At 40.1% G+C, this 17,599-nt stretch overlaps 1 protein-coding gene across 1 annotated transcript in view; it reads left to right on the top strand.

Annotated features, from left to right (window-relative positions):
- The first annotated feature begins 165 nt into the window (after positions 1-165).
- parp14.3 (poly (ADP-ribose) polymerase family, member 14, gene 3) overlaps positions 166-17,599 on the top strand; it is a 31,561-nt gene continuing 14,127 nt past the window's right edge. Inside the window, exons 1-8 of the mRNA XM_002936689.5 lie at positions 166-257; positions 431-637; positions 5,570-5,664; positions 5,833-5,869; positions 8,428-9,620; positions 10,984-11,238; positions 11,787-12,011; positions 16,411-16,477. Coding sequence (XP_002936735.3) covers positions 454-637; positions 5,570-5,664; positions 5,833-5,869; positions 8,428-9,620; positions 10,984-11,238; positions 11,787-12,011; positions 16,411-16,477 — 2,056 coding nt within the window. The 5' untranslated portion in view covers positions 166-257; positions 431-453. The remainder of the gene's footprint in view (positions 258-430; positions 638-5,569; positions 5,665-5,832; positions 5,870-8,427; positions 9,621-10,983; positions 11,239-11,786; positions 12,012-16,410; positions 16,478-17,599) is intronic.

The raw sequence follows: 17,599 nt of genomic DNA, 5'->3' as shown, positions 1-17,599 counted from the left end.
AGAGGGACTGTCCCGCGAAAATCAGTTAGGAGCTATGCCAGTGTACAGCTGCTCTGCAACCATTCTACTTCTATAATCATGTTGTAATCAGTGAATACTACCTCCTTTTATAAAAATAAACATTAATAAATTAATTAATAAACATGTTGCTTGTTTAAGAAACTCTGGCATCATCCAATTTTAACTGTCCAGCATTAAAGCTGTAGTTCAACAACTCCATTCCCTTCCTCCCTGCCACATTGAGAGGGCTCCACTGAGTGAGTGTCCTAACGTAACCAGGATAGGGTTACAATATATTTATAGCTTAACTCATTATACACACTTGTTTTTTATTCTTTATTTGGCAGTAACTCCCATTTACACCGTTGAGATAGGTTACAGGAAAACAACCCTTTCCTCCCTCCTTAGCCTTGTTTCACTTTCATTTTAGCTTTCACTAGGAACACAGTTGTAATGGAGGGCAGGCTTCATTCCGATTATGATCTGCATTCTCTGGTTGTGGAAAGCAGCAAGGACTTAAATGAAATCCAGCAGAGGGATCTGCAAAAGTTGTTTGCTGTAAACTACCAAGGGGAAGAATATATCTTCTCTCCTGTCGCTTCCAAGCTGTTTCGAGTGAGCTACAGGGAGGAAAAAGGTAAGACCTGAAAGACCTGTTCATGGTGCTAGTGAGTGACTCTATTTTCACCTTTTGATAAAAATCCTCTCTAAAAAGAATCTCCTGTGTAAAGTGTATATATACACTGTTCTTTGTACATACATTTCAGTACTTTCATTCTTTGAAAATGATGTGCCTGGCACAAAGACAGAGAGCATAACCCAGGTTTATTTGAACTGATATGACACTGGGGTCATAAGCAGCAGTAAACCACCAGTAAAGCCTGTACAGAAAAATACCATAAAAATACACTATGATAAATATTTTATTCAACAAATTAAACATATTAGTAATAAAGTTAAGCAATGCAGGAAACTTCTTGTGTTTCCCACTGAACTTGTTTGCTGTTAAATGCAGGTCTAGAATAAGGCACTACGCTGGCATCATCCTTTCCCAGGGTCTGTTCCAGCAACTATGTGTTGCTGGGTCAACCTATTAAATACTAAAAGTTAATATAGAGATGAGCCTCTCCTTTATTTTTTTTATAAAATCCTTGGCTAATCTGGCATACATTCCCAACATTCCTTAGTAGAAATTGTAGACAAAAAACATTCTTCACAGGCCATCCTTCTTTACGCACAACCACACATCCATAAACTGGTTTGCAACAAACTGATGGTGCCTACCAAGCACCCTGGCACTGATATCTATTGTAAGGACAGGACAAACTTTTAAATTAATGGTGTTGAATGCTTTGACTTAACACAAGTCCTGTTAGTGGCAGACTAATATCGGCACTTGATATAGGGGGGCTAGTTGAATGTTAGGAGAAGTGGTGTATTTTTGACCACACTAACTTTTTAAAAGTGGGTATTATGAAAAACGGAATCCCAGTAGGCACCTGTGTTTCACAGCCACTACACAGAAGAAAATGCAGGAAATGCAGGAAGTCTCTGGTCTGCAGCTGTTCACTGTTTGGCTAATGCCCCACGGAAAGATTAATTACCCACGATAAAAATCTGCTAACGTGGACAACTAACACCTTTCCATTAGCAACAAAGGGAATCACCGGTGGAAATGACTATGCATTGCTTTTGCTTTCCAAAGTTGCGCAAAGTTTCCTCCTGTAGGCAACTTTCTGCAACTTTGGAAAACTGAAGCCATGTGTAGGCCTTGGCACCGGCAATTCTCTTTATTGCCAGTGGAAAGTCTTTTAAGGGAGATTAGTCACCCGTAGTAGCAGAGATTTATCGCGGGGGACTAATCTCCCTGTGGGACATTACCCTAAAAATGAAACATATTATTGAAAGAGTAAGTATTGTGTTTTCCTGATAAGATAGATTTATAAGACATTTCTGTGTTTCTTATATCATACATAGCCCAATACAGCAAATGCTTATACTACCAGGAAGCAAAAAAAAACAGCCCAAAAAAAACCAAAGAGCATGTTACTTGGAATAAATTTACTCTGAACATGTAGCTACTAGTTGTGATCAGCTACAGCAGAACTAATGAAAGCAGAATTCTAATTGAAAAATGACCAATGGGATTCTAAACTCCATACGCTCCTAACTGTGCCTGCGCCCGAATGAATGAAATACACTTGGGTGCAGGCACATTTAGCCGATACCCACCGAAGATGCAAAGTCTCGCGTTTTTTGGCGGATATTGGCTACATGTGCCTGCACCCCAGCATATTTCATTAATTCGGGTGCAGGCACAAGGTAGGGTAAATGTAGAGTACCGGGGCATATTCCCGGCAAGCGTTTCTTGGCTTGCCGAGAATACGCCCGTGTGGCATCAGCCTAACAAGCTAAAACCATGCTCAGGTGTCAGCCCTACACAAATAATAAAGAATAACTAATGGGTGTTCCACCTGAGGCAGCAACCCCTATTCTGCCCAACCCCCCCGTGCCCATGCTAACCTCTTTTGCATCAGAGTGGGTCTTGGGGGGCACATTGTTAATGCTGACAGGGCAATTACATTCTCTGCATTTAAGGGAGTGCACTTCAAACAAAAATATGGCTCTTAAAGTTACCAGAGGTGGCCTTTTGTCCCCTTGGTAACATGTTGCACACTGCCATTTAAAAGTCACTCTTCTTCAAGTAGCAGCCCTGATAATAAAAAAAATAGTTATTAAATATTCTCTTTACACATGTTGTATTACATAATAAAGGAATAGGATCAATTATCCAGAATTCTTGGGACCAGGGGTATTCCAGATAAGGGGTCTTTCCATAATTTGGATCACCTTAAGTCTACAACAAACTCATTCAGGAATTAATTAAACCCAATAGGATTGTTTTGCCTCCAACATGGATTTATATATATATATCTTAGTTGGGATCAAGTACAAGGCACTGTTTTATTATTACAGAGGAAAAGGAAATCATTTTTAAGTTCTCTATAGGAGATGTGCTACCTATAACTCTGAGCTTTTTACATAACTCTCACGATTACGCCACTTCAGACGCACGCGACTTTAGGCGTGGCTGTCTAGGGGGTCACCTGCTCAGTCTCACACACCTGGCACACAGGTCAGACTAGCGTCAGAGCACCCCAAAGACCAACCAACACTCACATACTCGTACACAACTTGCTGCCACCACTCTCATACTTCTTACACTGGCGATAAGAGATGTCAAGCTGTAATAAAGGGGGTGAACCTTTATTAATATTAATAATTTGTATTAATTGACATTAATGACAAATATTAATAAATATGCAGGATCAATGATTAAGCCTTCTGATAAACTATTAGTGAGCAATAACTTACATGCACACAAGTAATAATAGAATTAAATAGATTTACTTAACTTTGTATGATTATAGTTACAAGTATAGCCAGTTCTGCACAATTCAGCACAATCGGGGAGCCCCACAACCTTTGGCGCAAGACCTTCAGGTTCCCAATAACCAAGCGATGATCCAAATGTCCCGGCACTCGTTCAGGAGTCCTAGGCGAAGCTACTGACACATGGTGGGGGCTCCCTTTTATACTAGAGTTCTTAGCAAAACCCCCAACACCAAGTGCTGACTTGTGTACAAACTTTTGTCATGAACAAAACCTATTAACTAGACTTTGTAGAAGGCCTTATTTGTTGCTCAAATAAGTTGTACATTGTGTGTATTGTCTATATGCTGTCTGTTTGTTTATTCCAAGGATATTTGCTGGGTAACAATACCTGTGTTTACTGTTTACCCAACAATATACATAGAACAAAGACATTGTACCTTGAACACTGGACAATAGCTGTCACAAAATCTGCTGCTTTACTTGACTCAAACCTAAGATTTGATTCATATGTCAAAGCAGATGTATATATTATTGTAAATCATTATAAAATCAAAATAAAATCCACCGTGCTAAACAAGCACACTGGTAGAGAAAGGGTTAATGTAAGGAATTGACACACACACTCTCCTTACCAGCAGTGAATGGGTTAATCAGCATACAGCATGCAGAGGGCTAAGGCACACAACACAGTTACACACTCGGAGGTTAGGTATGTTTTAGAGCATCAAGGACAAACTTATTAAATTTTATATTTAATATTTTAAAAGGTATTACAGTGCAAATCTAAAAAACATAAAAAAAAACCATAGAAGTCCTATACTATACCAAGCAGAGTCCTTCTAGCCCTGGAGGCAAATGGAAACCACAGGATAAACCTCCAATCGAAATTGGTCCTCTAAAGTAAATCCGAGTAAGAAGAGCTGACCATTTATCCCAGTTTGCAGGGGATCAGGTAACTGGACACTCCCCCCTCCCTCAGGAATGCAAGGGGTGTCACCATTAGCAGGACACAGTGTGAGTTTTATGACCTCCTGAGTGTATGGACTGGACCAATGATAAAAATGTCACTCCTTGTGGGAACATAATAGAAAGATGAAATTAAATTCATCAATTCTAAATGATCCCACCAATCCCATACAGACTAAACATCACTACTGTGTGACCTGCCCCTGCCCAGATATTCCTATCTGACAAACAGAGTGCCCCATCCAGACATGTGAGGCCTTTACACATGGCTGGTTCCAGACCCTAGTGACCAGAGGCCTGTTAAATATCTGTTTCTGGCACATTAGGGAAGATTTTGGGATACCTTGGGCTGCTTGATTAACCCTTACTGGCCTATATCATGACAATAACATGTTTGCAGATAAGGGATCCCATACCTGTATTTTTGTTTTATTGTTAAAGGAGAATGCAAGTCAAAATGTAAAAAGCATATTGCCCAATAGTCCTCCTATTGTTTAGTAAAAATGCCACACTTTTGGCTCACCTAATTAAATATTTACTCAGTCACACTTACTTCACATTTTCTAGAACAGGCAGCCATCTCTAAAAAGGTATTCTCCCTTCCTTTCCCTCCTTTCTTCATACTGCACATGTGTTTCATTCCCTCCCCCCCCTCCCCTCTGGCAGATCCGCTTCTGATTGGCTGGTGGGTATGTGTAGCTCAGAACAGCAGACAGGATCAAGTTACACACATGCTCAGAGAATAGGAAGGCTGCCGCTGGCACCTACAGGAAGGACAAAGAGATTTCAGTGATGTCACTGTAGTCTTCACACTGCCAGCACCATATCTCAGAGAAGCAAGCAGGGATCTGGTGATTTAATTTGTATTAACCTTTCATTGTCCTTTAAGCGTGCAAAGATTAAGATAAGCATGTGCAATGTTTTCACATAAAATTCTTCTTTGTTTCATGCTCTGTTGTGTGTGTATGAATGTGCAAGTAGCTCAATGGTCTCAAGCTATTTTTCAGTGTTTACAATTAGAACATTGGCACAGATAATACATGTTCATTCAAATGTGCTTCTGCACAGTCATACAAAAATAAAGATAATCACACCAATACACTCAGAGCAGGGACCAAAATGTCTGTATTCTCAGGGTGGTAAATAGTCAGTGTTGATTAATTAGAAGCAGAATACTAACAATAGTGGCCTTGGCTTTGTTTTACAGCTTCAAATGAATTCCTGGATAATTTACCACTTGAACTTAGGTCCTGTGGAGAAGTAATTGAGCTCACAATCCGGGTAGAAGGACATCAAGAAGAGGTAGGTTTGATCAATTTATTTCCAGATGCTGATCTTTAGATTGCCAGACTGCTAACAGACTGTGTTGTAAAGTTTAAAGGATTCTAGAAGTAACCAAAGAGTAAACTACATCAACTAAGTAACAAAGGAGTCAACTAAACATTTATTCTTTTTTCCGCTTTTCTGCAGGACAACATGGCAGTTCCCTTTACAGAGCGCAGTTCTGGTAAGAATATTTTGTATTTATTAATATTCTTGATTGTCAGAACACAAAGGGGGAAATTCACAAAAGTGGATTTTTGGAGGGTGGTAAAACTGGTGTAAAACACTTTTTCCATATTCACAAAGCTCAGTTTAACTCTGTCAGATCAATTCTAAGCTCTATGCACATGTTCCGTGTGTCTTTGCCCCCAGTAATATGCTAATGTACTCCTAATGGTGCCCCTACAAGAGGTGTGAAATGAAGACTGTGTGAAACAAAGCAAATAGAATTGATCTGATAGAGTTACAGTAGTTCCTACTTAGTAGCAGCTACTTGTCACGGCTACTAAATCCCAGAAAATACCCTGCCATAGACAATACTGATAATTGCCTCTGCTAAAACACACATAGTTATCAAAGAAATGATCAGCATTGTCTATTTTAGTAGCCATGACAAGTAGCTGCTACTAGTAGCTATGTGTGTCTTCACCCTAACCCTATAACAGTAATCCCCAGGAGGTGGTTTGTAAGCAAGATGTTGAGATACTTGACAGCATTGCCCTCACCTTTAGCTGCGTCCCTTCTGTTCCCAGCAGCCATCTTAGTTATCAGCAAGCAGCATATATGCACTGGCACCCAAACTGGGATATTGGGGTACTGTGAATTCAAGGATGGACTGGGCCAACAGGGCACTGGGGAAAACCTGGTCCTGTTGGGCTCCTTTTCACTGTGCATGTTAGTGGGTTTCCTAGTTGAAATCTGTGCTGGCATTTTAAGACCCCAAATGAAGGAAAAGATTGTGGTTTGGTAATTTGGAATAGAAAGCCAAATTTACCCATTTTGGATTCCTTATATGTACTTTCCAAAATTATATGGTTTCCTGGGGTGGACTTACAATCCTTAAAATCTTAAGTACAGTATGCTAATTTCTGTGCTGGTGCTTGGAAATGTTGTTAGCATACTGAGATTTGATACATACAAGTCAGAAATCTTCTTAAAACTAATATATATATATATATGGTATTGGCTCATTCATAAAACATGCAGACTTCTAAATCAGTTGTAGTTTTACTCATAATAAAACTTTTTTGTGATATATATATTGCTATATTATGCAAAATAGGGGAATGACTGAAGAAGGAAGAGAATCACTCTCTTGCAACTACCCTGGGCTGGTGCAGTTTTCTTCAGGAGCCCTAGCCCATGGTAGTTGCAAGGGAGTGATTTTCTTCCTTCTTCAGTCTTTGCACTGCTTGTACATGTGCAGTAGAATGATAGGCCGAACTTTAACAAGAAAGTCAGCATTTTTACTGCGCATGTGCCGGCACCAGGATTCGGAAGACATAAGACAGACGGAAGAGGATCGCTTGCTCACAGATACTCAGGTCTGGTTCAATTTTTTCCAACAGGAGCACTAGCCGGGGGTATAAGGGCGATTACACCCCCAGTAATTTTACCTTTCCTTCTCCTTTAAATCTTGTTACAGGAGTGGAATTACACAAAAGCTTTGAACAAATAATAGAAAGCCCAGCTTGTCCTGAAAAAAACTGATGTATAGTTTTCCTAGGCAAACTAAAATTCCCCTTCAGGAAATGCCCATAAAGTGAAATGCAAAATCCTGTTGGTGAAATCATTATTACAAGGCTCATGTAGATATGGGACTTGGTTTGTAAAAGACAAAATCTGAAAACTGTCTGTTTAAAAGACAAATTTACAAAAGTAGAGAGATAGTTTTGTTAATAAGGTGAAAAATCCGACAAATCTATCTCCACTTTTATATTGTCCAAATTTCACCAATTTTGTGAATTCCCCCAAGGTGTTTGCTGCTCTGCATAGTTTGAATATATACATATATATTCAATGGTATATATATATATACATACTTACATTTATATATTTTTTCATTAAGTACAGCTTATGCAAATCAAATGAATGTGGCAAATGCAAGGATATAACTTATAACTTCTACAATTATGTTTCAAATTTGGCCATAATATGCCTGAGAGTTTCTTGAATTCTTTCTGGCACCCTCCCTCTACATCAGCACATATTCCTGGCCCTCCTCTCCACTGTACAACACTGGCAGCTACTTGGGCTGTCACGGCTGTCATCAACTACTGAAAGATGCCGTATTCCCCAACATTTTCACTGTGATGAAAAAAGAATGTTCCAAGTGTAGCTATGTCAAATTCTCAAAAAATATTGTAGCTACAATACAAAATGACCAAGCTCCTTTTTAACAGAATTAGCTAAATTGTTGGTACAGGTTAAAAGAAATTACAGAAATGTCTATTGTTAATTTGTTGGCACAATGACATAATTTTTTACACTACATTTTTCTTTGTCAACACTTCTGCCTTAGTGCTAAAGAATTGTTTCGCAGTGTGTGGTCTGTGGGGGCAATGCATTGTAGATGATTGGAGGATATACAATCTTTAGCCTGCAACTGCCAAGAATTTCTTATGACAGTGTACTAGGTACTGTAATGTATCAACATCCAAATTTGCAGCCCATTAAAATTGCTTATTTTTAGCTGGAAAAGTCTGTAGTTTCCCAGGATCAATGAATTTTTTTTCTCAACAGGTATGGGTCAAAATACTGGTAATATTGCATCACAGATATCAACAAGATCTAATAGTATATCAGAAACAGTTGAGATGCTTTCCCCTGTGATCTCCACTTCCATCCCCTTAGAAAATGACTCACAATATCTTGTGGTCAGGGATAGAATTCAAAATGTGGTGAGCTATAAGTTTCCAGGTCTGCGTATCCAAGTTACTCCATGGGAGCTGACCGTATCTGGGTGTCCAAGAGATTTGTTACAGGCACGAGGAGAGATCAAGAATGCCATAGATGCAGTCAAGTCTAGGGCTATTGACTTGCCGTGGCAAATGACAAGTTTTCTCAACTCGTGGGATAAGAAAGCTCTTTCAGAAAAAATATTTGGCAGGACACCAGAAGGCTGTGTTATCTTACATTCATCCCGAGCTCTGCGCTTATATGCACCTTGTACCACTCTTCTCGAACAAGCAGAGAATTTACTAAAGGGAGCTTTTCTAGAAAGAAGTATTTATATAAAAAATGAGGACATAAATTTCACTTTTTCAGAGCCATGGAAGCGTTTGGTGGAGAAAATGAAAAGCAACAAAAATATACTTCTCTGTTCTCATGAATATGAAAATGGTAGTTTGAGTCTGTCTCTGCAAGGCTTTAAAAGAGATGTGGAAACAGAAAGTGAAATACTTAAATATTACCTTCTCTCACACATAACAACTCAAGAAGACATAGACTTAGAGAGCAAAATATTAGTTGAACACCTGGATGACCTAATGTGTAGCTTTAATCTGGGGGAAATAGAGACAGGTGTTAGGTTCTTACCTACTTCAGGCACCACTGTAACACTGATTGGACCAGAAAATGCTGTGAAGAAGTCAATGGAACTGCTCAGAAATGTAAAGCAAATCCTTTGCCTTGATTTTATTTCATTTACTGAACATGGAGCAACATGGTTTTTTAAGAACAAAGGCAAGGGTATACTGGACAAAATCTCTAAGGATAACAATTGCAAGGTCTTTATTGGTGAATCTATGGAAGCATGCAGCAAGAAAGAAACCAGAGGCAAAAATGATGGCTTAGGAGCAATGTCCAAAAATAAGAAAAACAGTGCAAAATGGCAGCAAGGTACAGCAGGTTGCACAATCCCTGGTAAGAATACTGATAACAAGAAACCTGTCATACAACTTAGACTAAGCTTTGGAAATCTTGAAGACCAAAAGGTTAGTACTTTCTTACGTATTATAAACCATAAATGTACAGAGCTCTGTGTACTCTCCACTACACTATACAAACTGGGAAGACACCTGTATTATAGCAAATGACAGAAAATCTAAATGTTTAGTACTTTAGAACTTTCAAATTCTTTAATGAAAAATTGTTTGGGATCCACATCTTCACGAGCAAGATATGTCATGTCCTATAAAATAATTGGGTCATTCATTTGAATCTCTAATTTTCTGGTTTTGCATTAAATGTTAAGAGTTTAATAGCTGTGTTAATTATAACAAAGCCATTGTCCTCCCAATTATTTTACTGGCACAGGTCTTTAATTTAAAAATGGGTAAACTTATCTAAATAGTAATGCATGTCCTAATACCTTTTGTTATATCAATTACTGTTTTAGCCTTAAGCTTATAAATTAGCATAAAGGACATGCAAAGCCTACATTTTCCTACAATGTATATCAGTTGGGCAGGTCACCCCCACCCAAATGGCATAATTTGTACTGTATATATCCCTTATGCTTGCCAGCACCATCATATTTTCGTAAAGCAAATAGCAGCTTTCACCCGGTGGCCATTTTTCCTCTGACACATCACCAGTTACATTGAAATCTGCAAACAGCATACACACACACAGACCCTTATTCAGCATACATTTCATATAAAATGCAGGCTCACACAGGCAGAACTGTCTTTGATAAAAAGTCTGCTTTGTTTGAACACTGATGGTTAAGCTGAGCTCAGGAGAGTTGGTGGGGAGAAAAAAAGGAGCAGGCAGCTAGAGCTGAGTTTTTATGGGAACCAGCAATGCCATCTCTTCATTTGCTACTATAATGGAGGGTGTGTTCAGTAATGTAACCCTTTGAAAAACTGAGCATGCCCAGAAGCCAACAGCCAAAGCAAATTCCTGAGGGGGGGGCCGAGTGGGTTACAGGAGGAGAAGGAAATCTAAGTGATTAAGGAGATGCTGCAGCCTTACTATTAACCTCTGGACAACCATAGTGGCAGGTACTGAAAGATTTCAAAGAGGCTGTTCATTGATTACATTTTTGTGTGTGGGGTTTACATGTCCTTTAAGACAAAATATTATCTGCAGAAGGGCTGCACTTTTATGGGAAGCACACATTCTCCTTGGGATCACTTAACCTTTTTCAGTATTTATAAGCCTTTATAACTGTTGGGCAGTTTGGGGTCCCAATTTGCCAGTTAATACTGGGACCTTAGCAGATCATTAAAGGTTGTACAATTTGGTCAAAAGCATTGTAATGGACAACCAGCTATGCCCACCTGAACATCTGACACAATTAAGAAGCATTCTTATAATATGCTAGAATCATTTTTTTCTATTTTGTCTTTACAGGCAAATGTGATCAGTGCCCCTATTCTTGCTGCCAACCCTAGCCTTAATGCTCTGAATGCTACCAAAAGCCTACAAAGAAAGGCCGGGGCCAAATTCTCCACCCTTTTTACTACACTCCTTAATGACCGTTCCACCTTGGTACCAGGAAGTCTTGTAGAAATGCCACTGGCTAAGACTACACATGCATTAAATTGTGACTTCATGATCTTCATTGTATGTACTCCTTATGATAGACCTGATGGCTCTTCAGTAAAGGTACATTTTCTACTGTCTTCCTTTCTGAGCCTTTATTACAAAAAAATACATATGTACATTTTTTAATTTTTTTTGTGTTGAGTAGAGACGGCACAGAACAGAACAACTTATAAACATAAATATGGGAATTAAGTATACAGTATCCCTCCTCTTAAAGGAGAAGGAAAGTCATTTTGGCATTTTACTGCCAATAGCCACATTAGTGCCACCTAGAACACTATATTTATTCTGCAGAAAGCTTTATCATACTTCAGTAAAGAGCCCTAGAAGCTCCCTCTGTTTGTTAAAGATAGCAGCTGCCATTTTAGCTTGGTCTTCATATCGTCCTGCAGCTATAGCCGTTGGTAACTCAGATCACACATTCCCAAGGGAGGGGGAAGTCAGTTCTTATGAATTCTTAGTGGAGGGAAAGCAGGAAAAGGGAGAAAACTAGAGAGTTTTTACCTAACTTCTCTGCTAACTTCTAACGCTAAGACTTGCTATTTCCTTTCTTCTATTATGGTGCCATATTTATTTTTAAATAATTCACGATCTTTTGTTTAATCCAGGATCTGAGAAAGGGAATTTCAGATTTTCTACAGAAATGCAGTGATAAAAATGTATGTTCGGTGGTAATGCCAACTATTGGTGCTGGCTTAGCTTTACGTTTCCCTAATGACACTGCAGCCAGAATATTTGGGGAAGAATTAAAATCATTTGTGGAAAGAGAACCCAATACCAGTTTACGGGAAATCCATCTGGTGTTCCAGAACAACATGCAGTGTTTATTTGCTGTAAGTGTTTTCTTTTTTCTCTATTGTTTTTCCATATTAATAGATTATTTTTTTTACTGCATAGTAATCCAAGGTATTGGGCCTCACCAAAATTCAGATAACAAAAACTGCTGACACCATGAGGTTATTAACCTACAAACACCTTTATTGTTTGGATCACAACATGTTTCAGGATCACCTCCATTTATCAAGTCATTCTGAAACGTGATCCACACAATAAAGGTGTTTGCATGTAAATAACCTCATGGTGGCCGCAGTTTTCGACATTTGAATTTTGGATTAGAAGCACACTGACGGGGGGAACAGGGATCCATGGCAGCAGTCCATCTTGTCTGCATAGGCTGTGATCAGATCAGTGGTTAGGGACCAAATGGTCTGATCAACCCAATACAACAAATGAATGTGTTGGCCTATTGTGAAAACATCTAGTCTTTTTGCAGCCTTCTTCAGCATTTAAGTGTATATAAACCTTGACCTGACACAATCAGGTGCCTAAGGGGTGCCAAAACAAAGTTTATATTTTTGGCATCCAGAGTGGGGCGGTAAAGTACACCTGTTGACAGTTCATGAATACGGTACCAGAAAATATTAGGGAGTATGCAGGTAACAGTTTAATTACCATTTTGAATGGAAGCCTCCCACGGTCATGGCGTAACTGCAGGAACCTGAATAGCATGTTAAGGGAGGGGGATGCACCTCTTGTTGCAGTAAGTCATAGGATTTATATTCACCACAAATAACAATGTGCCCTAGTGTTTTAATACCTAGCTGTGCCCATCTAGCAATAGCTGGGAGAGCATGAAAGTGGGGGAGACCAAGTCTCAGAAGGGCCATGGACCAGCTTCTGAGATTTCTGGAAGGCCTGTACTACTGTAACCATGGAAGGTGTAGTGGCATAGTAAGAGGAGATTCCTTGGTAGGGAAGTTTAGATAGGGCTTCAAACGAGCCTACTGTAGCAGCTTCTAGGACCACCACCAGATTATTAATCTTAAGGACCATCCACCAATGAGCAAATACTAAATGGGCAGCCAGAAAGCATGAGATTTGGTAAAGCTAGGCCTTCTCCAGAGGAAGGTGCCTGCAGTACTTTGATATTCAGGCATGGATGGTCCCCTGTCCACAAAAATCCCATAATTATTTTATCCACCCCATTAAACCTCTGCACTTAGGGGTTATAGGGGAATTGTGCAGGGCGTACAAAAACTTGAGGAGAAAAATCATTTTAAAGATGTTGGGCCTGATTCACTAAAGGGCGATAAAACGTGCGCTATTTTTATTGTGCGCTATAAATTTTACCGCGTCTTAATTTTGGCGAGTTATCGCACGATTCACTATAAGCATACTCGCGCTTTTTCACGCGCGGTATTTCAATGCGATAAATGCGCGGTATTTTCCGCATGCAGGCAATTTATTGCATGCGCTAATTGTAACAATCGGCAGCATAAAAATGGCGACATTTTGCCCTGGGAGAGCACAGAGTGCTAGAGAGGTGCTGTATAAAAGTTTATTTGCAAAAAAACCCCCCAAAAATTATAAAAATCTAAGTAAGAAAAAAAAAGAAGTGCTAGAGATAATAAAATGGGGGGGCATTTGGGGTCTGTTTGCTAAAGTGGGAGATTTTACACACAGAATAAATGGCAAATATGTTATGGGCACTTTATTAAATTGCAATTATTCTGGCAACAAAACATTTGATTGGCAGTTATCCCACTCGCCAGAAAATACGCTACGTACTAATTAACGCAAGTTTTACTATTCAGCAAAATGGGCTAAAGGCAAAATTGTTGCCAGAATATTTGCAAACATTTAACCCATATAGCATATTGATGCTGTTACTGATAAATGTAAGAGTGTAGGGGAAACTACATGAAAGTATAGAATACCATATCAAGGAAGGCAAAATAATTAGACATTACCCAGTTCAAAAGTAGAAAAATAAAAACTTTAATGACAAGAATTAACTTTTTAAAAAGACTATAAAAACAAACAAAAAAAAAACTTAGGGCTTGCTGCCCTTGAGTTCCCTCACGTCCTGCTGCAGCTGGGCCACCTGGGCCTTCAGAGTTTCCAGGTCCTCCTGCAGTGACCGAAGTGTGGGGTCAGTCCTCCCAGGTGTTGTTTGGGTCCCCACATCTTCGGTCTGGCGTGATGGACCCTCGTCAGCAGGAGGACCTGGTGCCCAGCGCTTGGCCTGGGGAGAGTGTTGGGCCTGGGGGGAGAACTCAAGGGCCGGGGGGGAAAGTGGGGGGAAAGTGGGGGATAAATCAAGGGGGGGAGTGTCCGGGGCCTCGGGGGACCCTGGGGCCCTCTTCAGCCTCGGGGGCCTGGCAGTCTGCTGGGTCCTCGGGGGCCTGGATGGCTGCTGGGGCCTCGGGGGCCTCTTCAGCCTCGGGGGCCTGGCAATCTGCTGGGTCCTCGGGGGCCTGGATGGCTGCTGGTGCCTCGGGGGACCCTGGGGCCTCGGGGGCCTCTTCAGCCTCGGGGGCCTGGATGGCTGCTGGGTCCTCGGGGGCCTGGATGGCTGCTGGGGCCTGTGGGGCCTGGATGGGTCCTGGGGCCTCTGCTCGGGCCTCGGGGGCCAATTGTTGGGCCTCGGAGGCCGCAGGTCGGGCCGCTGGGGCCGGTAGAAGCTGGAGGGCCTGGGGTTGGGCCTGGGGAGGAGGCGCCAGCTGAAGTTCTGTGAAATAATATTGCAAGATGTTATTTTGTGTAATATATTATATATATATACATTCATACACCATCATAAATAACGGGGCCCCTGACAACAACATTTTTTGGGCCCCCCTCCTCCCACGCCCCCAATGGCCCCTCCCCCTGTGAACCCTCACATCAATACAAAGGACACACATACATTGTTAGCCAGGGCCCCCTAAAACATTCGTGGCCCTTCCCCAAATGACTCACACTATGGGCCGCTCACTGCTGCTTCCCCCCTGCTTTAAACTTATTTATGCATATGTATTTGAAAATAGATGTGTGTATATATATATATATATAATAGGAAGTGCTGGGAAGCTGCACACCATAAGGAACAATAATACCTGGGTGCCTGTGGCAAAACAAAATCTAGACAGGCATGGGGTGACGGCACACACAGGATTTTCACAAGGAGTCACAAAGATGTGAAATAATATTCAGAGGTTTATTGTGACCAACGTTTCATTTCCTCACTGGCATTATGGTTGAACGTGATGGACTTATGTCTTTTTTCAACCCAACTTACTATGTTACTATGTTACTTTCATCATCCCTGACATTTCTGACATTTGTACCTTTAGTTCAAATTACTTGCTAAATCTTTTACTGAACGTATACTGTAAAAGCATAATAAAGTACAATAATTACCTTCTCTAATTTCAGCGACCAGTTCTGGGCTCCTGCGCTTAAGGTCGGACCACAGACGCTGGAGCTGGTGGGGGCCCACATCAAGGGCAAACCTGGCGAGCAAACCTTCTCTTAGCTCGGCCAGGATTGCCCTCTTTCTCTCGTGGACCCCTAAGTCCCCCGGCGGTGGGTGGTCATATCCTGCATGCAGGAGCACGCTGATAATATAGCGCCTCTCCCCTGGTAGCAAGTCGGAAACCCCAGGCATCTCCTCTCAGTTTGGTGGCTCCAGCCTTAATGACACAAAATGGCCCCAAGTCGCACATGTCACGAGATTCCAAAATCGCCACAAAATGTCCGCAATTCGCGAGATTACAAAATCGCGGAAAACAAAACGCCAAAATATACATAGTAATGTATTTTGCGCGAAAAAAATATTCGCCGCTACAGTACAGTATATTTTAGGGACGACATATTCAGCGCTATAGTACTGTATATTAGTAGCGAAATTCCATACATGCCAAGACTTTAGTAAAATTGAGTAAAAAGACACATACTTGAACAAATAACACTGTAAGTCCATACTTTATTGCAAAAACTCATTTACTGTACTTTTCTATAATTTTTCGCCTGCCTGTAGTAGGAGTTAATTTTCGCATAGCCGAATGCGATATTTATCGCGCAAAAGTTATAGTGAATCATGCGATCGTATTCTTTTCAGCACGGAAATTAACGCATGCGGTAAAACTAGTGCGAGAAATAACCCATGCGAAAATGGCGATTTTTCGCACGCGATAATACTATGGTGAATCGTGCGCAAATTATTTTGCGTTTTTTAACGCAAAAAAGCGTGCGATAATTTGTGCGATAATCGCTCTTTAGTGAATCAGGCCCGTTGATTCTTGTCCCTGATTTTTCCCACAATTTTGTAGCCTTACTTTGACAACCTGGGCTGGGGTTGTGTAAGGAAAATGGTTAGATGTGTGTCTTTCTGTCAACCTCATGTATGATATAATTATTATATAATTAGGCAACAAAGTAAGTCTTTATATTTCTTGTATCTTCCACTAGGCCTATAAGGAAACACTATTGCAAATGGATTTAGGAAATCACATTTTGCTATGCAATGAAGATGGAGGTAATACAACTAGTTTTGATTTCTTATGTTATGATTAAAAAAAATCATATTAGGCTAAGGACATGATTAATGGTGACCATACACACAAGCATGCATTACTGTCAGGCAATTTTTGACCAAATGAAATTAGCAAGATATCCAGAAATTAGCAAGATATCAGGTAGGTTTGATAATTCTTTGCATCTTGCAAGATGCAAGGTGGCCAGACTTGCTTGCAATCTTCCAGTGTTAGTTAGCAGGCTGTTAATCTTAATTTTTATTTCATTACCACACATGACACAATATGTACTTAAAGGCAAAGGAAAGGTAAAAACTAACCTTTCTATTTATTATAAAGGTCCATGTAAATACAGCCATAAATACTCACAGTCCTCTATCAAAAGAAACACAGGATTTCTTGTCTCCTTTTTTGTAAACATGATGTTCGGGGTCTGACCTCTCTCAGAAAACTCCTTAATTCCCTGGGCCAGAGTTTCCGCAGATCTCTCCTCTCTCCTGCTCCCCCCTCTTACAAGAATGCTAAGAACTATAGCCAGAGCTGCAGCATGAAGCTACTTAAAATGGCAGCTGCAATCTTAAGCAAAAGGAGAAAGCTTCTAAAGCTCAGTCTCTCTCACAGGTATGGCAATGGTTTCTGCAGAATAAATATATTGTTCTAGGTGGCACTAATGTGGCAAATCTATTGACAGTAAAAACCAAAATGACTTTCCTTCTCCTTTAATAGGTGCTATAATTGCACAATAAGTACTTAATTGCACAAGCCTAGGTGCCCATCAGTAATTCACTTGAAAACAGTTTTCTGTAAATTAGAAAATTAAAGCAAATATCTGATTGGTCACTATCGCCCTTGATAAGTTTAGCAGTTAGGCTTGTAAATTAGTCCCAGATCACCTATGGTTAATAAGATAGTTATCTAATTAAGTTCAACAATGTTTGTTTTCTTTTTTTTTTTTTTAATTGTTATTGCTCTGTTATGGTTCTGGACAATTTGAGTAGAGGCAATTTTGATCACTTTAGAATAAGATTAATTAGAGCACTAAAAAATGTTTGGCTGTAGTTTCATTTTGGTTTGGTAATATTTTAAAATGATATGTATAAGTGTTCATCTAATAACTGTTTTTC

This window comes from Xenopus tropicalis, chromosome 1, assembly GCF_000004195.4.
Source record: "Xenopus tropicalis strain Nigerian chromosome 1, UCB_Xtro_10.0, whole genome shotgun sequence".
Taxonomy (NCBI): domain Eukaryota; kingdom Metazoa; phylum Chordata; class Amphibia; order Anura; family Pipidae; genus Xenopus; species Xenopus tropicalis.
This window is presented reverse-complemented; position numbering and strand designations above follow the sequence as displayed.